Below are 21,544 nucleotides of genomic sequence, written 5' to 3'. Positions count from 1 at the left end.
CAACCGGAGGGACTCAGTGTCCGGTCACACATGGACCCCCAAGCCAAACGCGCTGAGCGGGAGGTAAGAAGCAGGGATCTTGAAGGGTTCACCAGCATCTCAATACCAAACTAGGGCACGGGTGCTGCCTGCTTCCCTCATGTGTATAAGGCATTCCATTTTCTTCTATCCACCGTCTCTGCCTGCCTTAGAACAGAAACAGGCTCATAGCAAATGCCAGGAGGATGATCCATCTCCCACCTGGAGGGACAGGAAGACACTGTCCCTACCTGGTTGGAGGCGGGTCATCTCTCATGGTATGCCGTCATGGAGGATGAAATCTATAAAAGCACCACCACCACCAGGTGATTCTCCTAATAAGTTGCTAAGTACAGGACAAGCTGCTACAGAATGCACAATAAATACAAAATAGCACTGGGGAGGAGATTTACTGGGCTGATACCCGAATCAGACGCAGCAGGAGCCAACATGAGGTTTCTAGCAAACTGACCGCCACCATTCTTGTGCTACATCATATGCGGACGTGCCCACACGGCTGATGTCATGGCGTTCCAACTGGCGCTAGAGAATGAGGAATCCTGAAATAATGCAGCGTGGCGGATCAACATTTTGAGAAAGTGGATGCCTGGGGTTGCCTTCCAAAGAAGGGCTTAAGCCTAAGGATGAGGAAGGGAGTGCAGCGTGCCCCTGGAACCCTCGCCCTCTGCAACAACTCACCCAAGAAGGTGGAAGATGATATGCCATGTGCACACAGTCCTGACCGGCACTGGAGGAGGAGCTTCCACGTTGTTTCCCGTCTTGAAGGCAGAGACACCCTGCCGTCAGTGCCGTTATGGAGGCGCTGGTGAAGAGTGATTTAAATAGCAGGTACATCACATTGCCCTTGCTCCATATATTACTGCGACATTTCACAAAGCAAAGAGGCTTAAAACAGACACCAAAACGAACGGAAACTAAATTCCCCCAAAGTTTTTCCTGCCACTCATCCATGAACATGTCATTTAGGCCTCATGCAGGCCGCATCCAAAAAATAGAACATGTCCTATTCTTGTCCGTTCTGCGGACAAGAATAGGCAGTTCCAACAAAGGGCAGGGTGTATCGATCTGCAAAATGCAGTATGCACATGGCAAGCGTCCCGTTTTGCGGATCTACCATTTGCAGACTGCTAAAACGTGTGCATGAGGCCCTAGGGTGCATGCACATGGTAGGGATCATGTGTGGTTCTTCCATGCAGATTTTTGTATAGAGGGGGTGCATCATTTAAAGTGAAGGCATCAAATGTAGTCGGTTGAAGGATTAAATCATCCTACTCCAGGTTCCTAATTACCTGGTCTCACAGAAACATTAAATCAGAAAGAGATGCTCTGGATTCTAGGCCTCGTAGCTCAAGGGCCAGGGACCGGTTGAAACAGTGCAGCCATGAGATTTAAATTCCTCATGACCCTACACTTGTCTGTCATACATGGATGGTTGCTCTTCATTTAAAACTGGATGCAGTCCTGGAATTTTAGAATATGAAACTTCAACTTTTATGGGCACACAACCAGCATAAAAGAGTTTACCTTGCAGATGAAGGAGCAGAGGAAAAAGGAATCCCCCAGTAAGACAACCTGCACATCAGAAGATAGCGCAAACATGGCACCCCCACAGAGATCAGCAACCAGACCTCGTCCATTCATAAAACATCCATCTTTTCCACTGAAGGGACAGAAGACACTGTTGGGAGGATGAGGAAGAGCGTTTAATCTGACTGGGCTGTTCCTGCCCCTACAAAAAAGTTAAATATCCAGGTCGTGGCATCGTGAAAAAATGTAAGAGAAACCCTACTGAATTCAGCTGTGTTCCAGCATCAAGGCTTCAGCAGTAGTGTGTTCTTGAATGGCATGTGACAGTGGATCAGGGACAAATCATTAGAGAGGTCAAATGGTTGCAACTGCCCATGTGACCACAGATAGCACATTACACCTTTCGTCTGCCAGCGACAGGAGTAGCATTCAATGGGTGAGATCCCCCCTCCCTCTTGTCACACTGAGCCTCAATTTATTTTGGAGTTATTTTTAAATATTAATTCTTATTAACCTGAAACCTACATATATTTTTTCTGAAAAGCACAAGCATTTTTGCCATGTTTCTCATGCAACTCTAACCTACACTGCGCCCTTGCAGTTTCTCTAAAGCAGCAACCTCTGTCACTACAAACAGATTTTCTATGTGGATTGCTGTGTTTCTGCACCAATCTCACCCTTTGCATTGCAGGGTGAAATCAGCACTAAAAGACACAAACAATTGACATGCTGCGGATATCAAAATCCACATGGCAGGTATCACTGCATAGGGAGAAAGGGGAGGGGTGTAACAAATTTGTACTGTTTAACGCTGCAGATTTTCCACACAAAATCCACGTGGAAAACCCATGTGTAATTAGCACAGTGTGCAGGTACCCTAAGCTTTCCATATAAAAGTCAAACTGCAACTTACGAAATCTACTAGGAATAGCGCTTCACAGGTAGCATTAATGAGATATCATTAATTAAAAGAGCCAAGAGAGTGTTGTGATACCAACTGCATGTTCATGATTTATTTTCATATTATAACCAGCTTCTTTACAATAAAGGAGAAAATTGAAACGTATAACAGATCACTTTCAACTTTTTATAAGATGGCTTCCAACAATTAAAAATTACACATCGTTTACATTATTCTGACAAAAATTAAATACACATCTTTTGTCAGTACCTTCAAAATTGTCAATCCAAAAAGGTAAATTGTGATTTTAAGATCCCTGCATGGGCAGGAAGGTCAAACCGTGAAAACCTCAGCAGTACATTTGGGTAATACAGCACTGCACAGCTTAAATCTGTTAGAGCTTAGAGGTATACCATTTGCTGGAGTTCAGTTCCCCATGAAGGTTTGAACTGTGACAGAAAGGGAATACCCATGCCATTATATAAAACAAAATTTAAAAAACAAACAAAAAAAAAAACACCACATTAGTGTCAACATTTAGGAAAAACTATAAAATGGTACAATGGCTAGCTTCCCATTGGTTACTGGCAGAGGGAAATGACCACATACAAATGAATCTACTGAACAGCAGAGAACATTCCAAATTCCAGATTACCATTCAGATCACTAAAATGCTAATGAGTAATGTAAAAACAAATGACAAAAATAAAGGGACTATATATCAGCGATGCAAACTTATTAAAAATGTGCATGACTTTATTTCAGACAGGTGATGGGAGCAACCATTAACCCCAAAAATGGCAAAAAGTATCACCTTTTGCTGGATAAAATAGAAAAGCGCGTATGTAACTCTTAAAACAGAAATTATTAAAGACAGAGTTGGAGGTGAAAAAGTCAAGCAATAGCCTAAATCAGGTTCTAAACCAAGTCTGTTTTGTTGTTGGCTTTTTTTTTTTATATCTTTTTTTTTTTTTTAATAAAATCTCCCCAAACAATCACCCTCACACCCTCTTAACAATTTAGTCTTCTGTACTCTGCGCTTCTTCATCAGATGCCTCTTCACCAGACTTCTCTTGCTGAGGGCTGGCAGGTTTCTTCTCTGGGGGTGGTGTCTGTGGCTCATCATCCTCCTCTTCCTCCTCCTCCTCCTCTGCTTTGGGTGATGGAGGTTTTTCCTTTGACGCCTTTGCTGCTGCAGGGCGACTCTTTCCTTTGGCCTTTGCGGGACTTGGGGTAACTACAAAATATAGTTTTGTGAAAATAAATGCTTGTCAATTTGGTAATCTGAAGTCACAAAGGCAGAGTTACTAAATGTTTTTTTAGCTCCGTATATACAAAAGAGAAAGGAGCTGATATCTGTGGTGCCGGGGCAGTTAGTACATCCAGTAATATACTCAATTAGCTAACTGTAGATATGGTCCAAGATACCGTAAGTTAAATAGGGTAAACAAGGCTCTGGGTCCAGAGAGATTACACCCAAGAGTGCTTAAAAAGCTCAGATCAGTCAATGCTGTGCCCGTGTCTAATTTTTAAAGATTCTCTAGGTACTGGTACAGTGCCAAGTGATTAGCACAAGGTAAGCTTGGTGCCCATATTCAAAAAAGGATCAAGGTCCTTCACAGGTAGTTAGACCACTTATTTTAACTTCTGTTGTGGGCAAAATGCTTGAAGGACTCTTAAGGGACTATATACAGGAGTATGTGACTATAAATATTATAAGTGATAACCAGCAAGGGTTTACCAAGGACAGAAGTTGTCAGACTAATGAGGATGAGGAGGTGAGTAGTAGCCTGGACAGAGGGGCGGCTGTGGATGTAGTGTTGCTGGATTTTGCAAAGGCTTTTGATACTGTCCCTCATAGGACGCTTAATAAGTAAAGTAAGGTCTATTGGCTTGGAAAGTTTAGTTTGTAATTGGATTGAAAACTGGCTGAAGGACCGTGTCCAGAGAGTTGTGGTCAATGATTCCTATTCAGAATGGTCCTGGGTTAGGTTATAAGTGGTGTACCCCAAGGTTCAGTGCTGGGCCCTTTATTATTTAATTTATTAATGATATTGAGGACGGGATTAATAGCACCATATCTATTTCTGCAGACACTAAGCTATGTAGAACTGTACGGTCTATGGAAGATGTCCACAAACATCTGCCAAGTTGATGCCCAATGTGGACAAAGGTAAAGTTATGCATCTTGGTAATCTGTGCTTCATATGTCCTAGGTGATGTAGCACTGGGAGAGTCACTTAGAGAAGGATTTCAGCGTTTTTTTTTTTTTAATAATAAAAACACATCCATGGCATCAGTGGGGGCCACCCTACAAGTTAATACTATAATTAGCCTAGGTTAAAACTGATGAAAGGTCCTCTTTAATGCTTATAAAAAATGTGTAGAAATCCGAGTCTCACTTCCTTTTAGGATTCACATCCCCACCTATACCTTGGTTGAACTTGATGGACTTATGTATTTTTATTAAGCATATTAACTATGTAACATAGGTGCAGTGCTGCAATAAAACTAACAAACTTGATATCAGTATTGAAGATATTAAAATTTGTTTTACATGGCTAATACATACAACCGATTTTATTCTCCAAGTTTTCTTTAATTGGATCCAAAATTAAGTCTTCGATCAGGAGTACTAACTCCAAGTTAACGCAGCCCCTCCGATATGAGAATTGGGGCATTTCATGCTATTTGCCAAATCAAAAAAAAAAAAAAATTTTTAAAAAGGAGATCCGTTGACATAAGGGGCTCCCAATGTGGAAAGCTAGGTGGAGGCTTCTGCCTAGCAGTGAGGCCGGTGATGACACTGGAAACCGGCTAGGGCAGCGCTAAAGCATGCCCATCAGAGCAATTGACATTACCGGCAACACTGCTAGGTGGAAGCCGCCGCCCAGTAGTGTTAAAAGCATAAAAAAAGGCATTAAATGCTCCGATGTTCAGCTCTGAACCTGGACAACCCCTTTCATTTGTCAAACTCCAGACAAAGCTAACCAGCACTACCCAGCCTGTCTAATGGGTCAAAAGGCATGCTACACAGCAAGAGGTGGAGAAGTAGGGAGCATAATGTGTATGGACAGGTTTGCACTTAAAAAAAAAAAAAAAAAATTTACAGCATTTGTTACTGAGCCAGGTTCTGTGGACCCAGGGCCACAGCTGGTTCCTAGTCCTGCTCAAGATATGTGCAGATTCACACAACCACGCTGTTTGGAGCAACAAAGGCCATGTGTTGTCCCGTGGCACTCCTGACCCCAACTAACTGCATCATAGTACTTAGGACAATCAGTTCCTAGCTGATCGTGGGGTTATTGTACTGTAGGAAAGGAATTGACTATAATAAATTACTATAATAGTCAGGAGTTCTGCAGTTGGTCCAGGAAATGCAGCCGACACACAGTGTTTCCCAGACCAAGCATGGCTGTGTGAATCAGCCCTTTGAGTAATTGTTTCTTACCTGTAGCTTTTAGCCTAGGCTTCGGGACTTTCTTCTCCCTTTTTTCAGGCTTAGATTTTTTCACAATTTTCTTCTTCTTCTTTGATCGACCATAATCGCTGTCATCATCATCTTCCACCATGAAGTCTTCATCACTCCCAGAATCTTCTACAAATATGTAAGCATGCAATTTTAAAGATTGAATTCCATAAGAGTATTACTGAGAACATATGCATTTAAATAAAGTGCCTGGCTATTACCATGTTTTCTTACATATGAATGTCATAGTGGGTTGAAAGGTCAACTAATCAAGATAGGATATGATGTTTATTTATGTTGAAAGACACCCGTCATGTGCGCCTCCATACTATGGCCTTTAAAAGCTATATGCATGAAGCTGTTCTCCTGTGAAGGCATTGAGTCCAGGCAAGAATACAGCACCAGAGGGAACATACACCAGGACTTTGCTAAATGACATACAATGGCACTAACAGCGATGTCACCACTTTCAAGCTAGTACTAGATTGAACGTCCAGCAACATCACCAATGTTATTTAGTTATGCATGCCTGAACACCTGATGCAAAACAATGGGATTAGGAAAATATTTAAATATTAAATCTTTCAGCTTTAAAAAAGGAGTTGTCTAACTTTTATTAAGTGATAGCCTATCCCCAGGATAGGTCATCACTAGCTGATCGGTAGCGGTCTAACACCTCGATCCCCTGACGATCAGCTGTTCAGGTCTGGCAGGTCAGAAGCAGACAGCTCTGTCCACTTTGTAGTGGATGACCTTGTAATAGCCTATACTATTATATGGACAACACCTTTAACTAGCACACATACATTTTAGAAATTACAGCAAGTTGGAATTTAATTGTGCAAGATAATTCTGTTGCTCTTATAACACTGCACTTCAGTCGTCCAAAATGTGTTGTACTATATGTAGGTGCACACTACTCAAAGAAATCTCAGGTAATCTGGGTAGCATTTTTTAAAGGAAATAGTAAAAACAAAATGGTAAAGATTCATAACCATGTGATGTTTACCTTCATGAGACTGCTGGGTTAGCATTTTTATTTTACTGTGTGTAAGTTTGTACTAGTGGAAGGTGTGGGAAAATCCCTTTTCAAACCTGTTAACATCACAAAAATGACTGGTCCATAGTAAAGTAAAAACACAAGCTGTCTAAAACTCACTTTCCAAAAACTGTGCTTCATCTTCATCCTCTGGCTCCTCCTCTTCACTCCCAGCATCTTCCATTAGCATCTCCCTTTGCTTTGAAACAGCCTTGGATGCAGCTTGCCGTTGTTGACGGACATTTTTCCGTTGTTCCTTTTCATCGTCACTGTCATCTAAAAACAAAGTTTTAAAGAAAGTGAAAATTAAACATTTAATAAGTGGGTAACCAAACAATCCATAATTATCTGAAACCATGAATCTATCAATAGAAAGCTGTTACAGCACAAAATAGTGAATGCAGAGTAACATTTACAGCAAAACCGCTTCAAAAGACCTCCAATTTAAGGGTACTTTCACACTAGCGTTTCTCTTTTCCGGCATAGAGTTCCGTCCTAGGGACTCTACCAGAAAAGAACTGATCAGTTTCATCCCCATGCACTCTGAATGGAGAGCATTCCGTTCAGGATGTCTTCAGTTCAGTAATTTTGACTGATCAGGCAAAAGATAAAACCGTAGCATGGGAGGGAAAAAAAAAAATATTAAGTCCGGATCCGTTTTGCCGGATGACACCGGAAAGACTGATCCGGCATGTCAATGCATTTTTATTTTCAGGATCCTGATCAGTCTTAAAAATGCCTGATCAGTCTTACAAATTCCATCAGTTGGCATACATTTTGCTGAATACGGCGACGGAACTGCTTGCCGGATCACTCTGCCGCAAGTGTGAAAGTAGCCTTACAGTATAGTAGAATCACAACTCAATACTTTATCAAATATTGCTTTATGAAGCTCCAATGGAGGACTTCTGGCTTAAAGGAAATTCATAATTACTCAAAACGTATTTGCTACCTGGGGCTGATCGCTTCCTTCCTTTAGAAGCACGTTTCTTTTCAGGTGTTGGTTTTTTTACTTTTTTACTCTTTTTTGGACTCTCATAGTCACTATCTGCTTTTCCGTCCCCTGCTGCCACATCATCATCACTGCCAAAGTCTTCCTCTGGAATAAAAAAATAAAATGATTTACTATTAGTACAGAAAACTTGGGGTCCTATTAGGCTGGAAGATATTTATTCATTAACTAGTCGTGATCGACAATTTAGCGAGTAGTTGCTTTCGGTGGCAACTAATCTTTCCTTCGGACATCTGTTCGATCCACTAAAAAAAACACATTTAAAATCGGTCATTTGATTGCTGCATGCTATTACATGCAACAATCTTTTTAAACGATTATATTAGATTTCAAGCGATAATAGCTCCTAATGGGCACTTTATTGTGCAGTGTGATTTCACCGATTTGTCACAAAATCCCAAACTGCCCATTTAACACATCACAAACCCCATACCCAGGTGTCATTTTGTGGTTTCCTCCAGTGGAAATGGATACCACTCCATTCAAAAAGAATTTTTATTTTTTTTAAGACATTCACAGGACAGAAGATACTGCACTTGGCCATCTCAGTCAGGGCCAACTACTTTAATAGTGTTCATTTTTGGTGGGTCTTTATTGCCAGACTCCCCCTGGCAAGACCTGAGGAGTATAGTATACTCCTTGACACTGGGTTCCATCTCCTTTGGTCACCACCTGTCAAAACATGACTCCCAGTTGCTGGGGGTCATGTGACCAGTGCAGACATGTACCCCATATGCATCACATGACCCAGTGACGTGACACACAGGGACCATGTCACCACTGCGGCAGCAATGTGAACTGCATAAAACAAGATGTTGACAGGCTGGGAACCGGAGACAGAACCCAGTGACTGGGCAGATAAGTATACATCCCTCTGTAGGTCCAGCGGGAAGACTGGCTCACGTGCACTAGCATGAGAGGGGGAGAAGACATGGCTGCAGCCTAAGAGAAAAATACACTGCTTTTCTGTTATATTTCATGGTCTGCAATAGTGATATTGGACAAAATATGTGTCTAGTGTTCCTTTAAATTAAATTGGATTATAAAAAAAAAAAATTGTCATCTAGTACGATACGTATTTTTAATTTAAAAAAAAAAATATATATAAAAAAATAAAGTAATAAGTATACCTGCAGAGCCGCCCTCTTTTTTGGTTTTCTTGACTTCTTTTTCCTCTGACTCCTCACTGTATAAAATGAGATAACTAGGTTAAAAAAACAACAACTATGTACATAAAAAGGTGTTCCCGGAAATACCTTTAAGCCATTTTATTAAATGCGACAAAATCACATCTGGATTCCACCAGACATGTAAAATTTAAGAAGGACCCGTCACCCTTTCTGACAGGTCTGTTTTAGTAACTACTAGCATTCTCCATGTAATAATTCTGGAGCATCTATTTTTATGACTATGTTGTGCCATTCCTTTGTTATTGCTACTAAAAGTTATGCCTGAATTGCCAGCGGCTTGCAGTAAAAAAGGTACAGATGAGTGTAATCAGTTGGCGTCTCCTTCTCCCTGGCTGTGGCGCGGTCCAATCGCAGCAGACCACACCACAGCGAGGGTGGAGACGCCCACTGAGAAAAGCTGAAGTCTCCACCTCTGTGTACAGATGCTATTATTTAAGCATACCAGGCTCCAAAACTGAATGGGGGCAATGCAGCGCAACGGAGGGGTATATCATGAAAAAAAAAAAAAAAATTGCGATATGACATCTACTGAACATGGGCTACAGTGTGAGGTATTACTTTTATAAACTAGAAACTGGTGAGAGGTCCTCTAAGCTGCTGAAGGGACTTCAATATACAATTCCCAGATTGCTTCTCCCATAGACTAAGATGAGTTACTACAGCAGATTTAAGTTCCTATTGGCAAGGCTTCATAGGAACATAACTGTGGCAGGACTGTGGAAAAGACCTTAAATGACATGGTCGCAACTGACCACAGTATCTGAGAAGGTAAGTTTCTGATTGGCGTTACTGCTAATCAGACAATGTCTCCGGGTGCCTGATGTTTAAAGACCCGACCACTGACGAATATATACTGTGAAGACCGAAGTGGAAATAATTAAAGCAATTCTCATTAGTAGACATGCACATTTACCTGTCTTCCTGTGAATTTTTGCCAGATCTTTTCTCCTTCACCTCTCTAGGAGATGACCGAGATTTCTTAGAAGGGGGAGCAGATTCTCTTCCATAATCCTCATCTGTTTGCAAAATCAAATGTTTAGGTTCATATCTACATCCAGAAGCCTCTTAAAAGCCCACAACAAAATAAAACATCGTAGAATTCATCTTAATCTTTCCCTCATGTCTACCAAATCTAGCTTTTTTTTTTAATCAACAACCAGCCAATGGTCTAATCTTTAACCTACAGTTAGGCTTATATTACACCTGCAGATAGTTGGGCAGGTCATCGCTAACCAGCGTTCATATGGCCGCCAGCGTTCATATGGCCGCTCGTTAGCAATGATCTGCCTGTGTAATACTGCTGCCGACTACTCGAACAAGGAAACGCTCGTTCATCAGGTGATCACAATCCGGTTGAAATTAGGGAACGACCGATATTGATTTTTTTAGAGCAGATACCAATAATCTGAACGTTCAGGGCAATAGCCGATAATTTGTACCAATATTAAGTGCATTTATTTTTGAAAAAAAACTCCTACACAAATCTGCTGAAAATGAACATGTTTGTTAACGTGCAGCTTTTTTTTGGTAAATCTTTTTTTCATTGATACTTAATATTTTGGTGGGGTTTTTTTTACTAACTTTTAGCCCCCTTAGGGGCTAGAACCCTTGTCCTATTCACCCTGATAGTTCTCTATCAGGGTGAATAGGACCTCACACTCTCCCTGCTGATCTGTGCTTTGTGCACACAGCATCAGGGAGCCGACTATGGCAACCAGGGCTTTAGTAGAGTCCTGACTGCCATGGTAACCGATCGGAGCCCCAGGATTACACAGCTGGGGATCCGATCAGAAGCTGCCACTGCACCACCAATGGGGGGAGAGGGGACCCTGTGGCCACTGCCACCAATGATTAATACTGGGGGGCTTAGGTGGGGCACACTGTGCCACCAATGAAGATAACTCACCCATTAATTCATATACAGGAGGCGGGTGCTGGCTGCAGAATCATATAGCCGCACCCTATCTCTATGTCACCACCTGAGGGGTTAACTACAGCAGATCGCAGCTACTTGTCATAGAGGTCGGGTGCGGCTATATGATTATGCATCCAGCTCCTGCCTCCTGTTGAATTTAAATGAATGAGTCAACATCACTGGTGACAGTGGCTTCAGCCCGTCCCCTTCTCTCATTGGTGGCAGCAGCGGCAGAGGGGGGTGGGGGAAGAGACACTGCTTCCATCTCCCCTGTGCTGCTGAGGGAAAACTGATCAGCGCGATCCTAGTTTCCAATTAGTTAGTTATCGGCAAAAGAGATGACGGTAACTTTCAAAATCCTGAATATCAGCTGATTTCGGTAAAACCGATAATCAGTCGATCCCTAGTTGAAATATTGTTTGCCGGCAGCACACGAAGCTGTCTAATCATGCTCTGCCGCTGGCAAATGATTTTGTATGGGGATGAGCGATTGCATTAGCGATGTCTCTTTTCCATACTGTGGAGAAGATCCCTGCATGTAATAAAGGACCAGGGTAACCCTTTAAAGTGACTCTCCTGAGTACAAGGACAACAAAGGGGTTTTCCAAGAAGACTCAGAGCCCTACAAAAAACATCTGATATACTCCAGGGGTCAAACTGCAGCAGTGACAGGCTGGGACGCGACACCGCTGCCATCTGTAAACAAGACAACCCATGCGAGCACTGGAGAATTTTTTTTTTGAGCTACTATATAAGTTGTCCAAGACATTTAGTCATCTTGAAAAGCCCGTTGACGTCTATGAACACAGGTAGAGAGCCAATGCACAGACACGTCAGAAGTTTCTCCCCCGTTTATTTGACTAGGTGGCAGGTAAAACTAAGCCTCACCGTTTTCCTATAGAGAAGTGCATGGGAAATGTCTGAAACAGCATATTTAGAGCATTTTGCAATTCACCCTTCGGATAACGGAGGTTTTTTGGTTTTCATTTTTCTTCCCCATTTTCCTATTTCCATTCACATAGCTGAATGAGAGTATTTTTAGCGGGACAAGTTGTACTTTCTAATGCCACCACTAAAGGGGTTCTCACATCAGTAAGTGGCATTTATGTAGAGAAAGTTAATACAAGGCACTTACTAATGTTTTGAGACTGCCCATATTGCTTCCTGGATTCAATCACTTTATACACTGCTCATTTCCATGGTTACAGACCACCCTACAATCCATTATTGGTGGTCGCACTTGCACACTAGGAAAAAGAGTCAGCCTCTAGTGGCCAGGACCATGGAAGCGTACATGGGCTAGTTCTTTTCCTGTATTGTGCAAGCACGACCACCACTGATGGATTACAGGGTGATCTGTTACCATTGAAACAAGCAGTGTATGATGTGATAGAAAAATGAATCCAGCCAGCAAAGGAAGCAATATAGATAATACATTATTAAGTGTCTTGTATTAACTTTCTCTACATGATAAATGTCACTTACTGAAGAGAGACATGCCCTTTAATTATGGTATACAATGTAGTGGGAAGTGGTTACAAATATATTATATATATATATATATATTTTGGAATTAGGAAAACAAAACTGCAATTCCTCCACCGTTTTACAGGTTTTATTTGCAGCAAAACTGACCCATGCCCTTCATTTTCTGGGTCAGTACGATTAGAACAATACCACATAGGTTTATGTCTAAATAGTGGAAAAATAAATGTAAACTTGCAAGTATTCTGCGCGGATGCGATGCGCGAGGTGAACGCATTGCACCTGCACTGAATCCTGACCCATTCATTTCTATGGGGGTGTTGCCCCATAGAAATGAATGGGGTTGTGTGAAAATCGCAAGCAAGTGCGGATGCGGTGCAATTTTCATGCACGGTTGCTAGGTGATGATCGGGATAGGGACCAGATTATTATTATTTCCCCTTATAACATGGTTATAAGGGAAAATAGCATTCTGAATACAGAATGCTTGTTACAATAGGGCTGGAGGGGTTAAAAAATAAAAAATAAAATTTTAACTCCCCTTAATTCACTTGTTCGCGCAGCCGGCATCTCTTCTGTCTTTATCGGTGAGCAATAGTACCTTTTATGACGTCACTACGCTCATCACATGATCCATCACCATAGTGATGGATCATGTGATGAACGCAGTGACGTCAAAGGTCCTATTCCTCACAACAAGACAGAAGCGATATCGGCTGCGTGAACAAGTGGATTAAGGTGAGTTAAATAATAATTATTATTTTTAACCCCTCCAGCCCTATTGTACTATGCATTCTGTATTCAGAATGCTATTATTTTCCCTTATAACCATGTTATAAGGGGAAATACAATCTACACTACAACTAACCCAAACCTGAACTTCTAGTCGGTTTTTTATCACGCGCGTGCAAAACACATAGCACCCGCGCGATAAAAACTGAACATTGGAACGCAATCGCAGTCAAAACTGACTGCAATTGCGTTCCTACTTGCGCGGGTTTGCCGCAATGCACCGGGACGCATCCGGACACGCTCGTGTGAAAGAAACCTAAGAGAATCAATGAAAAAAAAATGGCAAATTAGCCATTTTGACCTTTCTTCCGTTACGCCATATTGGAAAAATATTTTTATATTTTATTAGTATGGGTGTTTTTGGTCACGTGATACCCATGATGTTTATATTTTTGTTATTCAGGTATTTATTTTTTTATTATACAGAAGGGGGGTGATTTAAACATTTATTTTTCTTATTTTTTTGTAATGACTTTGAAGCTCATTCGAGCCTACAAAAATATGCTTTTTAAAATCTGAACAATCATGTATTCTTAAAATGAGTTTATTACTGTCTATTGCTCATTTCTTATGTTGGCCTGCCGTCTGGTGGCCAAAATAAGAATTGTAGCATGAATGCTGTGGGTCTAGTTATTGAGACTCAGAGCATTCAAAGCAACTACCGACATCCCCACTGGCCACAGGGGATGTCGGTAGGATGCCTGCAAGGGCGAGCTTCCGGGTTTTTGATACATCCGATGCCGTGATCTCACTTGATCACGGCATCTAAAGCCTTTATTTACCACAATCGGCATTATTGCCGGTCGCGGTAATTAGCCACAGGTCTCTACTGTTTGAAACAGCAGAGACCTGCCGGCCATGACACCCGTTGTACGTGCGAGCGCCATGTTTACACATCGGTCCAGTGCCGTACATGAACGGCGCAAGTGCCAAAATGAGCAAAAAACACTAGTAAACAGTCTTATCATTTCTTATTGGCTACTAGCATAGCATTCTGAAGACAATGCACATGATTCTCTAGCGCTACTGCTCTGTGCACAGTCACAAGACTTGCGACGTACAGCACTCTTGTGTCGCCTGGAATGAGGAAGGAATTCAGTTTGCGTGCTAACCAATGACAGTAGCATGTTTCCTGCACGTCTGGGGTGTTCCCGGGGCAGGGCTTATATGCCCCAATTTCTCTGATTTACATGAAGGCAAGCGCTCGCACAGTGAGTGCTTTCACTGCTTGTGCAGAAGCTTGACAGACAGAATAACTGTGCATGCTCGACCATGCTACACAGAAAACTACAGGTCATAACCATGGAAAACTGAATAAAAAAAGGCTGACTGCTGGGGGGAGGGGGAAGCACATTGAAAACAAGACCATATACATACCATCAGAATCCTGGAATTGTGAATAATCAACCACTTTTCTGTTCCTGTAAAATAAAAGAGGATTTGCCTTTACATCAGATGGGAGTGGCCGCCTTCCCACAGCAGTTTTTGAAAGTGCCCTTAAGGAGCTGTTCACATCTCCGGCCAGAGAACAGCCTGCAGGAGTTCACCACATCAGACATTGCCGGATTCTTAGTTCCCCACCAGATCTCCATTGACTGTACTAAGGCCCATCGGTGACTAGGCCGGGATAAATGCTGGGTTTCAGCCAGACAAATACTGCTACATGCAGTGTTTTTTATGCCCAAGCTGCATTTACGCTGGCCGATTATGTGCAGCCCGTGTAAATGTGCCGCAAATTACATGAACAAGAAAAACACTCGTTCATAAAGGTCAAATGATCTTTGGTGAAGAGTAAGACTCCTCACTGATCACTGTGCTTCCCAGAAGCAATGATGATGATGTATGGGGACGAGCGACAGAAGCAGCGATCACTCATCCCCATACTGTGGAGGTGATCGCCACATGTAAATGCAGCTCTTCGCCTCCACTTAACAAGCAGTCGACTGTTGGGAAGGAACACCTCCCAAATCAGCTGCTTCTTGCAGCTTTAGAACTGGAAATTTACTTTGGTTCTCAGTCTTTGCCTAATTTCTAGTGGATGTCTACATCAACACAACATATTTACCCGCATGTCCTCTATAAGGCCTTTCATTAACCCCTTAAAGGGGGTTCTGTCACTTCAGGAAATGCATTTATTATGTAGACAAAGTTAATACAAGGCACTTACTAATGTATTGTTATTGTCCATGTTGCTTCCTTGATTTATTTTTCCATCACATTATCCACTGCTCGTTTCCATGGTTACGACCACCCTGTAATCCATCAGCAGTGGCCGTGCTTGCACACTATAGGAAAAAAGCATCTATAGTGTGCAAACATGTCCACCGCTGCTGGATTGCAGGGTGGTCGTAACCATGGAAACGTCTAGTGTATATTGTGATGGCAAATGAATCCAGCCAGCAATGGAGGCAATATGGATAATACCAATATATCATTAAGTGCCTTGTATTAACGCTACATGATAAATGCCATTTGTTGAAGTGAGAGAATCCCTTTAAAGGGTTTCTGTCACCAGATTTAACCCTATTCAGCTAGCTGACATTAGCAATCTGCTAATGTCAGCTAAACCTAACTAGCCTATTCCTACTTTTATCTATGCCCCCATTATGCCAGAAACCTAACTTTTATAATAAGCTAATTAGCCTCTAGGAGCAGCTCCGTTCTCACACCTTTGTTGCCTCCCTCCAAGTCCTGATTGACAGGGGCAGGCAGCGCTCGCATCTGTCTGCCAGCCCTGTGCTCTGGTGAAATCTCGCACCATTCAGAGTTTGGCGCAGTGAGGGAAAGACGCTCGCAGGCTGCCAGTTTCCTCGCCGAATACTGAATGGCGCAAGATCTCACCAGAGCACAGGGCTGGCAGACAGATGCGAGCGCTGCCTGGCCCTGTCAATCAGGACTTGGAGGAAGGCGACAAAGGTGCGAGAACGGAGCCTCTAGGAGCAGGAAGAATGCTCCATACATCGCTTATATGCAAGTGACCGTTACGGCACTTTGTGTTAAAGTGTTATGTCCCCATTAAATGGGTTGTCTGGGTTCAGTGCTGAATCGGGACACAACCAGATCTGCACAGATTCTCCATGAATGAGTAGAGCATCTAAGCTTTTTACGCTCTGATGCTCCCACTTGCCCAGTGTGGAAGCGCGCAGGGAAAGGGGTGCTTGTTTACATGTCGACACTGCTAGACTTCTAATGGGCAGTTCTCAGCGCTGCCCAGGCTAGTGCAGCTCTAAAGAGCGCCAATGAGTGCTGGTGACAGCAGTGAGCCCAGTGATAAGTGGAAGCCTCCACCTAGCTTACCCATGGAGAACCCAGTAGGTCGGTGGCTCTGAAGATAATTGCCTTGCGCGCCTCAGCGCAGGGCTAGGGGGAGCATTGGCACGTAAAAGGCGCCAATGCTCCACTCATTCATGGTGAATGAGTGCAGATCAGGTTGTGTCCGGGTTCAGAATTTAAATGACCCCTGCAGCACAGTATACAAGGACAGGTGGGGACCACCAGAGGTCACGCTACAACGGCAGGGGAGTTGTCGGGTGAGTACTGAGCATTATTTTATGGCATTTTACACCCCCAGGCCAAATCTGTGCTAAGCTCAGAAACCCTCCAACACCAAAAGAGTTTACCATTTATCTAAAGATGCATTTAAGGGTACTTTCACACTTGCGGCAGGACGGATCCGACATGCTGTTAACCATGTCGTACCCGTCCTGCGGCTATTTCGCCGTGCCTCCGGACCGCCGCTCCGTCCCCATTGACTATAATGGGGGCGGTGGCGGAGCTCCGGCGCAGCACGGCGAAAGGCCACTGGACTAAAATTACTGCATGTCAGGTTTTTTAGTCCGGCGGCTTTCGCCGTGCTGCGCCGGAGCTCCGCCACCGTCCCCATTATAGTCAATGGGGACGGAGCGGCGGTCCGGAGGCACGGCGAAATAGCCGCAGGACGGATCCGACATGGTGAACAGCATGTCAGATACGTCCTGCCGCAAGTGTGAAAGTAGCCTAAACGCACCAATAACCGTCCAGATAGTCGTTCCCGATCTGGTCGTCTAAATGTGCTGCAGATCGCCCAATCAATGAGTGAAACACTCGTTCATTGGGTGATCCTGACGCTCTTGCAGGTGCCACCCATCATGGAGTAGATCATGCTGCCTAAACAGCAACCTTCTGCTCAGAAACCCCGATTTAGTATGAGGACGAGGACAGCAATAGCGACACCCCCGTCCTCACACAGTGAAGGAGATCTCTGTATGTAAGTAGGCAGTCTCCTTCACTTAGCGAGCAGAGTTCCTTCCTGACAATCAGCCAGTCAACCCATCTAACGCTACTTTCACGCTCACGTTTGGTGCGGATCAGTCATGATCTGCACAGATGGATCTGTTCAGATGATACAACCGTCTGTATTTGTTCAGAACGGATCCGTTTGTATTATCTTTAACATAGCCAAGACGGATCCATCTTGAACGCCACTGAAAGTCAATGGAGGACAGATCCGTTTTCTATTGTGCCAGTAAAAAACGGATCCGTCCTCATTGGCTTACATTGTGTGTCAGAACAGACCGGTTTGGCTCAGTTTCGTCAGACGGACACCAAAACGCTGCAAGCAGAATGGAGACAGAACGGAGGCAAACTGATGCATTCTGAGCGGATCTCACAAATGGAAACCAAAACGCTAGTGTGAAAGTAGCTTAAAGGGAGTCTGTCATCACAGTTTCACCTTTTTAACCCTTCCCATAGCTTTCTAGCAGCATTACAGTTGATAAAAACGTTACCTTTATAAGCAATCGTGGACTTATAAAACTGGCAAAAATCATCTTAGTAGCATATGCAAATGAGGGCTCGCAGGATCTCGGCGAGAGAAGTAGTAAGAAGATAGGCGGGCAGAGGGAAAGACTGGGCGGGGGGAAGAGACCATAAGGCAGAGCTGCCTGGGCACCTACGAGGTTGACGCCGCCCCTGGGCACTTGCGAGCCCTCATTTATAAGTCCACGATTGCTTATAAAAGGTAACGTTTTTATCAACTGTAATGCTGCTAGAAAGCTATGGGAAGGGTTAAAAAGGTGAAACTGTGCTGACAGACTCCCTTTAAGCTCTGAATGCGAACCACTACTGATGTAGCAATACGCCAGGACGAACTGTTGAAAAGCTGTGGGATGACCCACATGCAAGCCGGTGTAAAGGCCATATTATTCTGCACCCAGATTTTTATATAATGAAATCGCTTCCACCCTCTAATATAAAAAAAAATGCACACAACTGAAGCTAATAAACTATAATGCAATGACTTCTGTTTAGCCATTAGGGGACTGGGGGGGGATACCCACTTGAACTGAACTCAATGCAGAATTCACACAACGATCAAATGCATGCAAATGGGGTTTTTCCCCCTCAGTGTACACATACTAAAAAAAAATAATCTGCACATTGTGCTCCGCAAACAGGGGGTTGGGGTGTCTACAAGCAATATTCAATGGGGCAAACCTCATGTGGATCAGGGTAACAATCTGCACAGATCTAAGAGCCATGTGCATACCCTGACTAGCCCAGAGCAAAATTTCATTTACCTCCTTACTAAATAAATAAATATGGCAGACCCCCCCCTATAGTCTGAACACAAGACCAAACAAATTGAGGTTTTTATTTTTTCCCCCCCAGATTAGCTTAAGAAGACATGCAACTAAGTCAAATCCATATGTTTCTTTACACAGTTTGACTTCCCAGGCATCACCTTCATGAGATGCATGATGGTGGCTGCAGGGTCGCCTTTGTTCAGGCGGCTAGTGTGTACACTTTGTGCCCTTCCCCCAGAAACAGCTGCTGGCCCGAAGGTCTGGAGGTAGAAGGTATACAGTCCACCATGCCTATATACCGTACACGTGATTACAGCTCCCTCCACATTACACGGCCATCGCTGGCGAAACTCAATGAAACATGGAGGGCAGCAGCAGCACTCAGACCTCCTGGAGGCCGGAGTCTACCAGACGCTCCAATGGAGGAGGCAGCACACCTGTGCAAGTACAAAGCCCAACGTGAAGCGCTATGGCCGCGATCACCGCCGCTATACATTATACATAGATTACACACACACACGTGCAGACAGCATGCACGGCCTGCTCTCCCAGGCTTTGTACTCACCTGACCGGCCTGGACATGGTTCCTGCGGAGACTAAGCAGCAATAACAACCGAAAGAGGTGGGAGATGAGGGGGGGCGAGCGGCTTCCTTTGTATGAGACCCCCGGGAGGCCGCTTTATGGAGGGTGGGGGTTGCTGAAGGAGGGGGCTGGGAGAAATGAGGCCCAAGCGTATGTATTCTCTTATTATAGAAGGGAGGGGGGGAGAAAAATCCCAGCTATCCCTTCTTCCCCGGGAAAACCTTATATTAATGGCCGTCTAAGCCAGCAGTGAAAAGAGGCGGGAAAACCGGGGGAGGCGGAGCAGACTGCCTACGCTACCACCAGGCGACGTAATGGGCGAAAGCTACGGTTCCAAGTATCGCTCCCTAGTCACACCCACCCCCTATAGAGACAAGTACAGAATCCTTAATCCGAATTAAAATGCAATTTATCGCTGCCTCAGGCCGCGAATCCCCCCCTCCCCAACAGCCGCCTCCTGCCCCTGAGCCAAGGGAAACAGCCTAACACGCTGGGCGCACGCCTCGTAACGCTATTGGTGCGTTCGGGACACACAGGCCGCTGATTGGATGATTCAAAACATCACTCTGGCTGATAATTTGCTGCGAGGAGGGTTGTGGAGGTGGTGCGGCGGGCCTAGGCACGAGTGGGTGTGGTTGAGAGGTCGCGTCTCACACAAAAATGGAAGATGGTGTCTACTTGAGTGTGCCGCGAGGACAGCAGATTCGCCACAATGTCCTGTTGTCTGTTAGACGCTATCGTGCCGCTCGCGTGACTCTAGACAAAATATGGAGGCACCAGGGCTCGAAGTCAAGCGTTTATTTTCAGGCTCTTGAGGTATAAAGAACTGGCCTATGCAGATTCGTCATTAAAAAAATAATATTTTTTTTGTAGACTATCTGGACGACTGCAAGGCATTCCATGACAATGCCAAAGTACAATGAAACCTTTGAGATGCCTAATCGAAACTGCATTGAGAAGTGGCATTATAAGGGGTGGTCCTCACAAAGAACATGGCCAGTATACATAATGGGGCACATTTACTAATGGACTTGTGACACTTTTAGATGTAAAAAGGGTTACAAGACCCCTTTTCTGTCCAGCCGTGTGACAATTTTTGTGCACAGCCGATTTTGGCACCTTGTATGCCATTTGGGCGTGCCGGGAATCCAGTCCAATTGACTTACATTTGGGTGCATTTATTAGCTAGAATCCACGCCAGCCATGGGCTGACCTAGTTCTTACAACAGGTGCACGGACTGCCACAGATTTGCCTAATTTATGAGGAGGCACACGCCTTGTCATAAATTAGACGTATTTAGTGGCCGCACAGAGGGGGAAACTAAGACCGGCGTAAAAATCCCCAATATGTGGTGGAAATTAAAATCTGTCACAGGACCTCCGATCTGGGTTAGGGTATGTTCACACTTAGGATTTTTGGCACAGGTTCTGAGTAGATTCTACACCCATGACTGCGCCAAAACCACGTCTGGTTTTCTAGACCGTGCCAAGAGTGGACATCTCTGGAAACCGTGGCGGGAGTCTGCTTGTGGTTTATCTCCTTTCAGTGTCAGGTGTATAACAGATTCAAAGTGAGAAACCGCAGTAGTTTTTTCTGTTATATGGGGCAGATTTTAACACTTTCAAAATCTGATGTGTGAACGAACATACTCTGAGGCTGCATTCACATTAAAGTTAAAAAAAAAAAAGACATTTTTTTTTTGTGTGACTGTCACACATCTGTTTTAAGAACAAAACTATCTTGACTCCGGCATAGTCAGAGCACTCGCCCTGAAAAGAGCAACCCCGGCCTGCACGTGAACCTAATCATAAGGGCTCATGCACACAAACCTATTTTCTTTCTGTGTCCGTTCCGTTTTTTTTGCGGACCATATGCGGAACTATTCACTTCAATGGGTCCGCAAAGAAAACGGAAGTTACTCCGTGTGCATTCCGTTTCCGTATTTCCGTTCCTCCAAAAAATAGAACATGTCCTATTATTGTCCGCATTATGGACAAGGATAGTACAGTTCTATGAAGGGCCAGCTG

The 21,544-nt window shown here is 43.8% G+C and overlaps 1 protein-coding gene across 1 annotated transcript; it reads right to left on the bottom strand.

The window, feature by feature from the left end:
* Positions 1-2,564: 2,564 nt before the first annotated feature.
* Positions 2,565-20,007, bottom strand: NUCKS1 (nuclear casein kinase and cyclin dependent kinase substrate 1). The gene is made up of 8 exons (XM_040423969.1): positions 19,499-20,007; positions 14,747-14,790; positions 10,091-10,193; positions 9,118-9,173; positions 7,928-8,074; positions 7,096-7,251; positions 5,919-6,065; positions 2,565-3,704 (listed from the first exon to the last, which is right to left on the bottom strand). The coding sequence occupies exons 1-8, from the start codon at positions 19,513-19,515 to the stop codon at positions 3,487-3,489; spliced, it is 888 nt and encodes a 295-aa protein (XP_040279903.1). The 5' UTR covers positions 19,516-20,007; the 3' UTR covers positions 2,565-3,486.
* Between the last annotated feature and the right edge of the window lie 1,537 nt (positions 20,008-21,544).

Source organism: Bufo bufo, chromosome 3 (genome assembly GCF_905171765.1).
Source record: "Bufo bufo chromosome 3, aBufBuf1.1, whole genome shotgun sequence".
NCBI lineage: Eukaryota > Metazoa > Chordata > Amphibia > Anura > Bufonidae > Bufo > Bufo bufo.
This window is presented reverse-complemented; position numbering and strand designations above follow the sequence as displayed.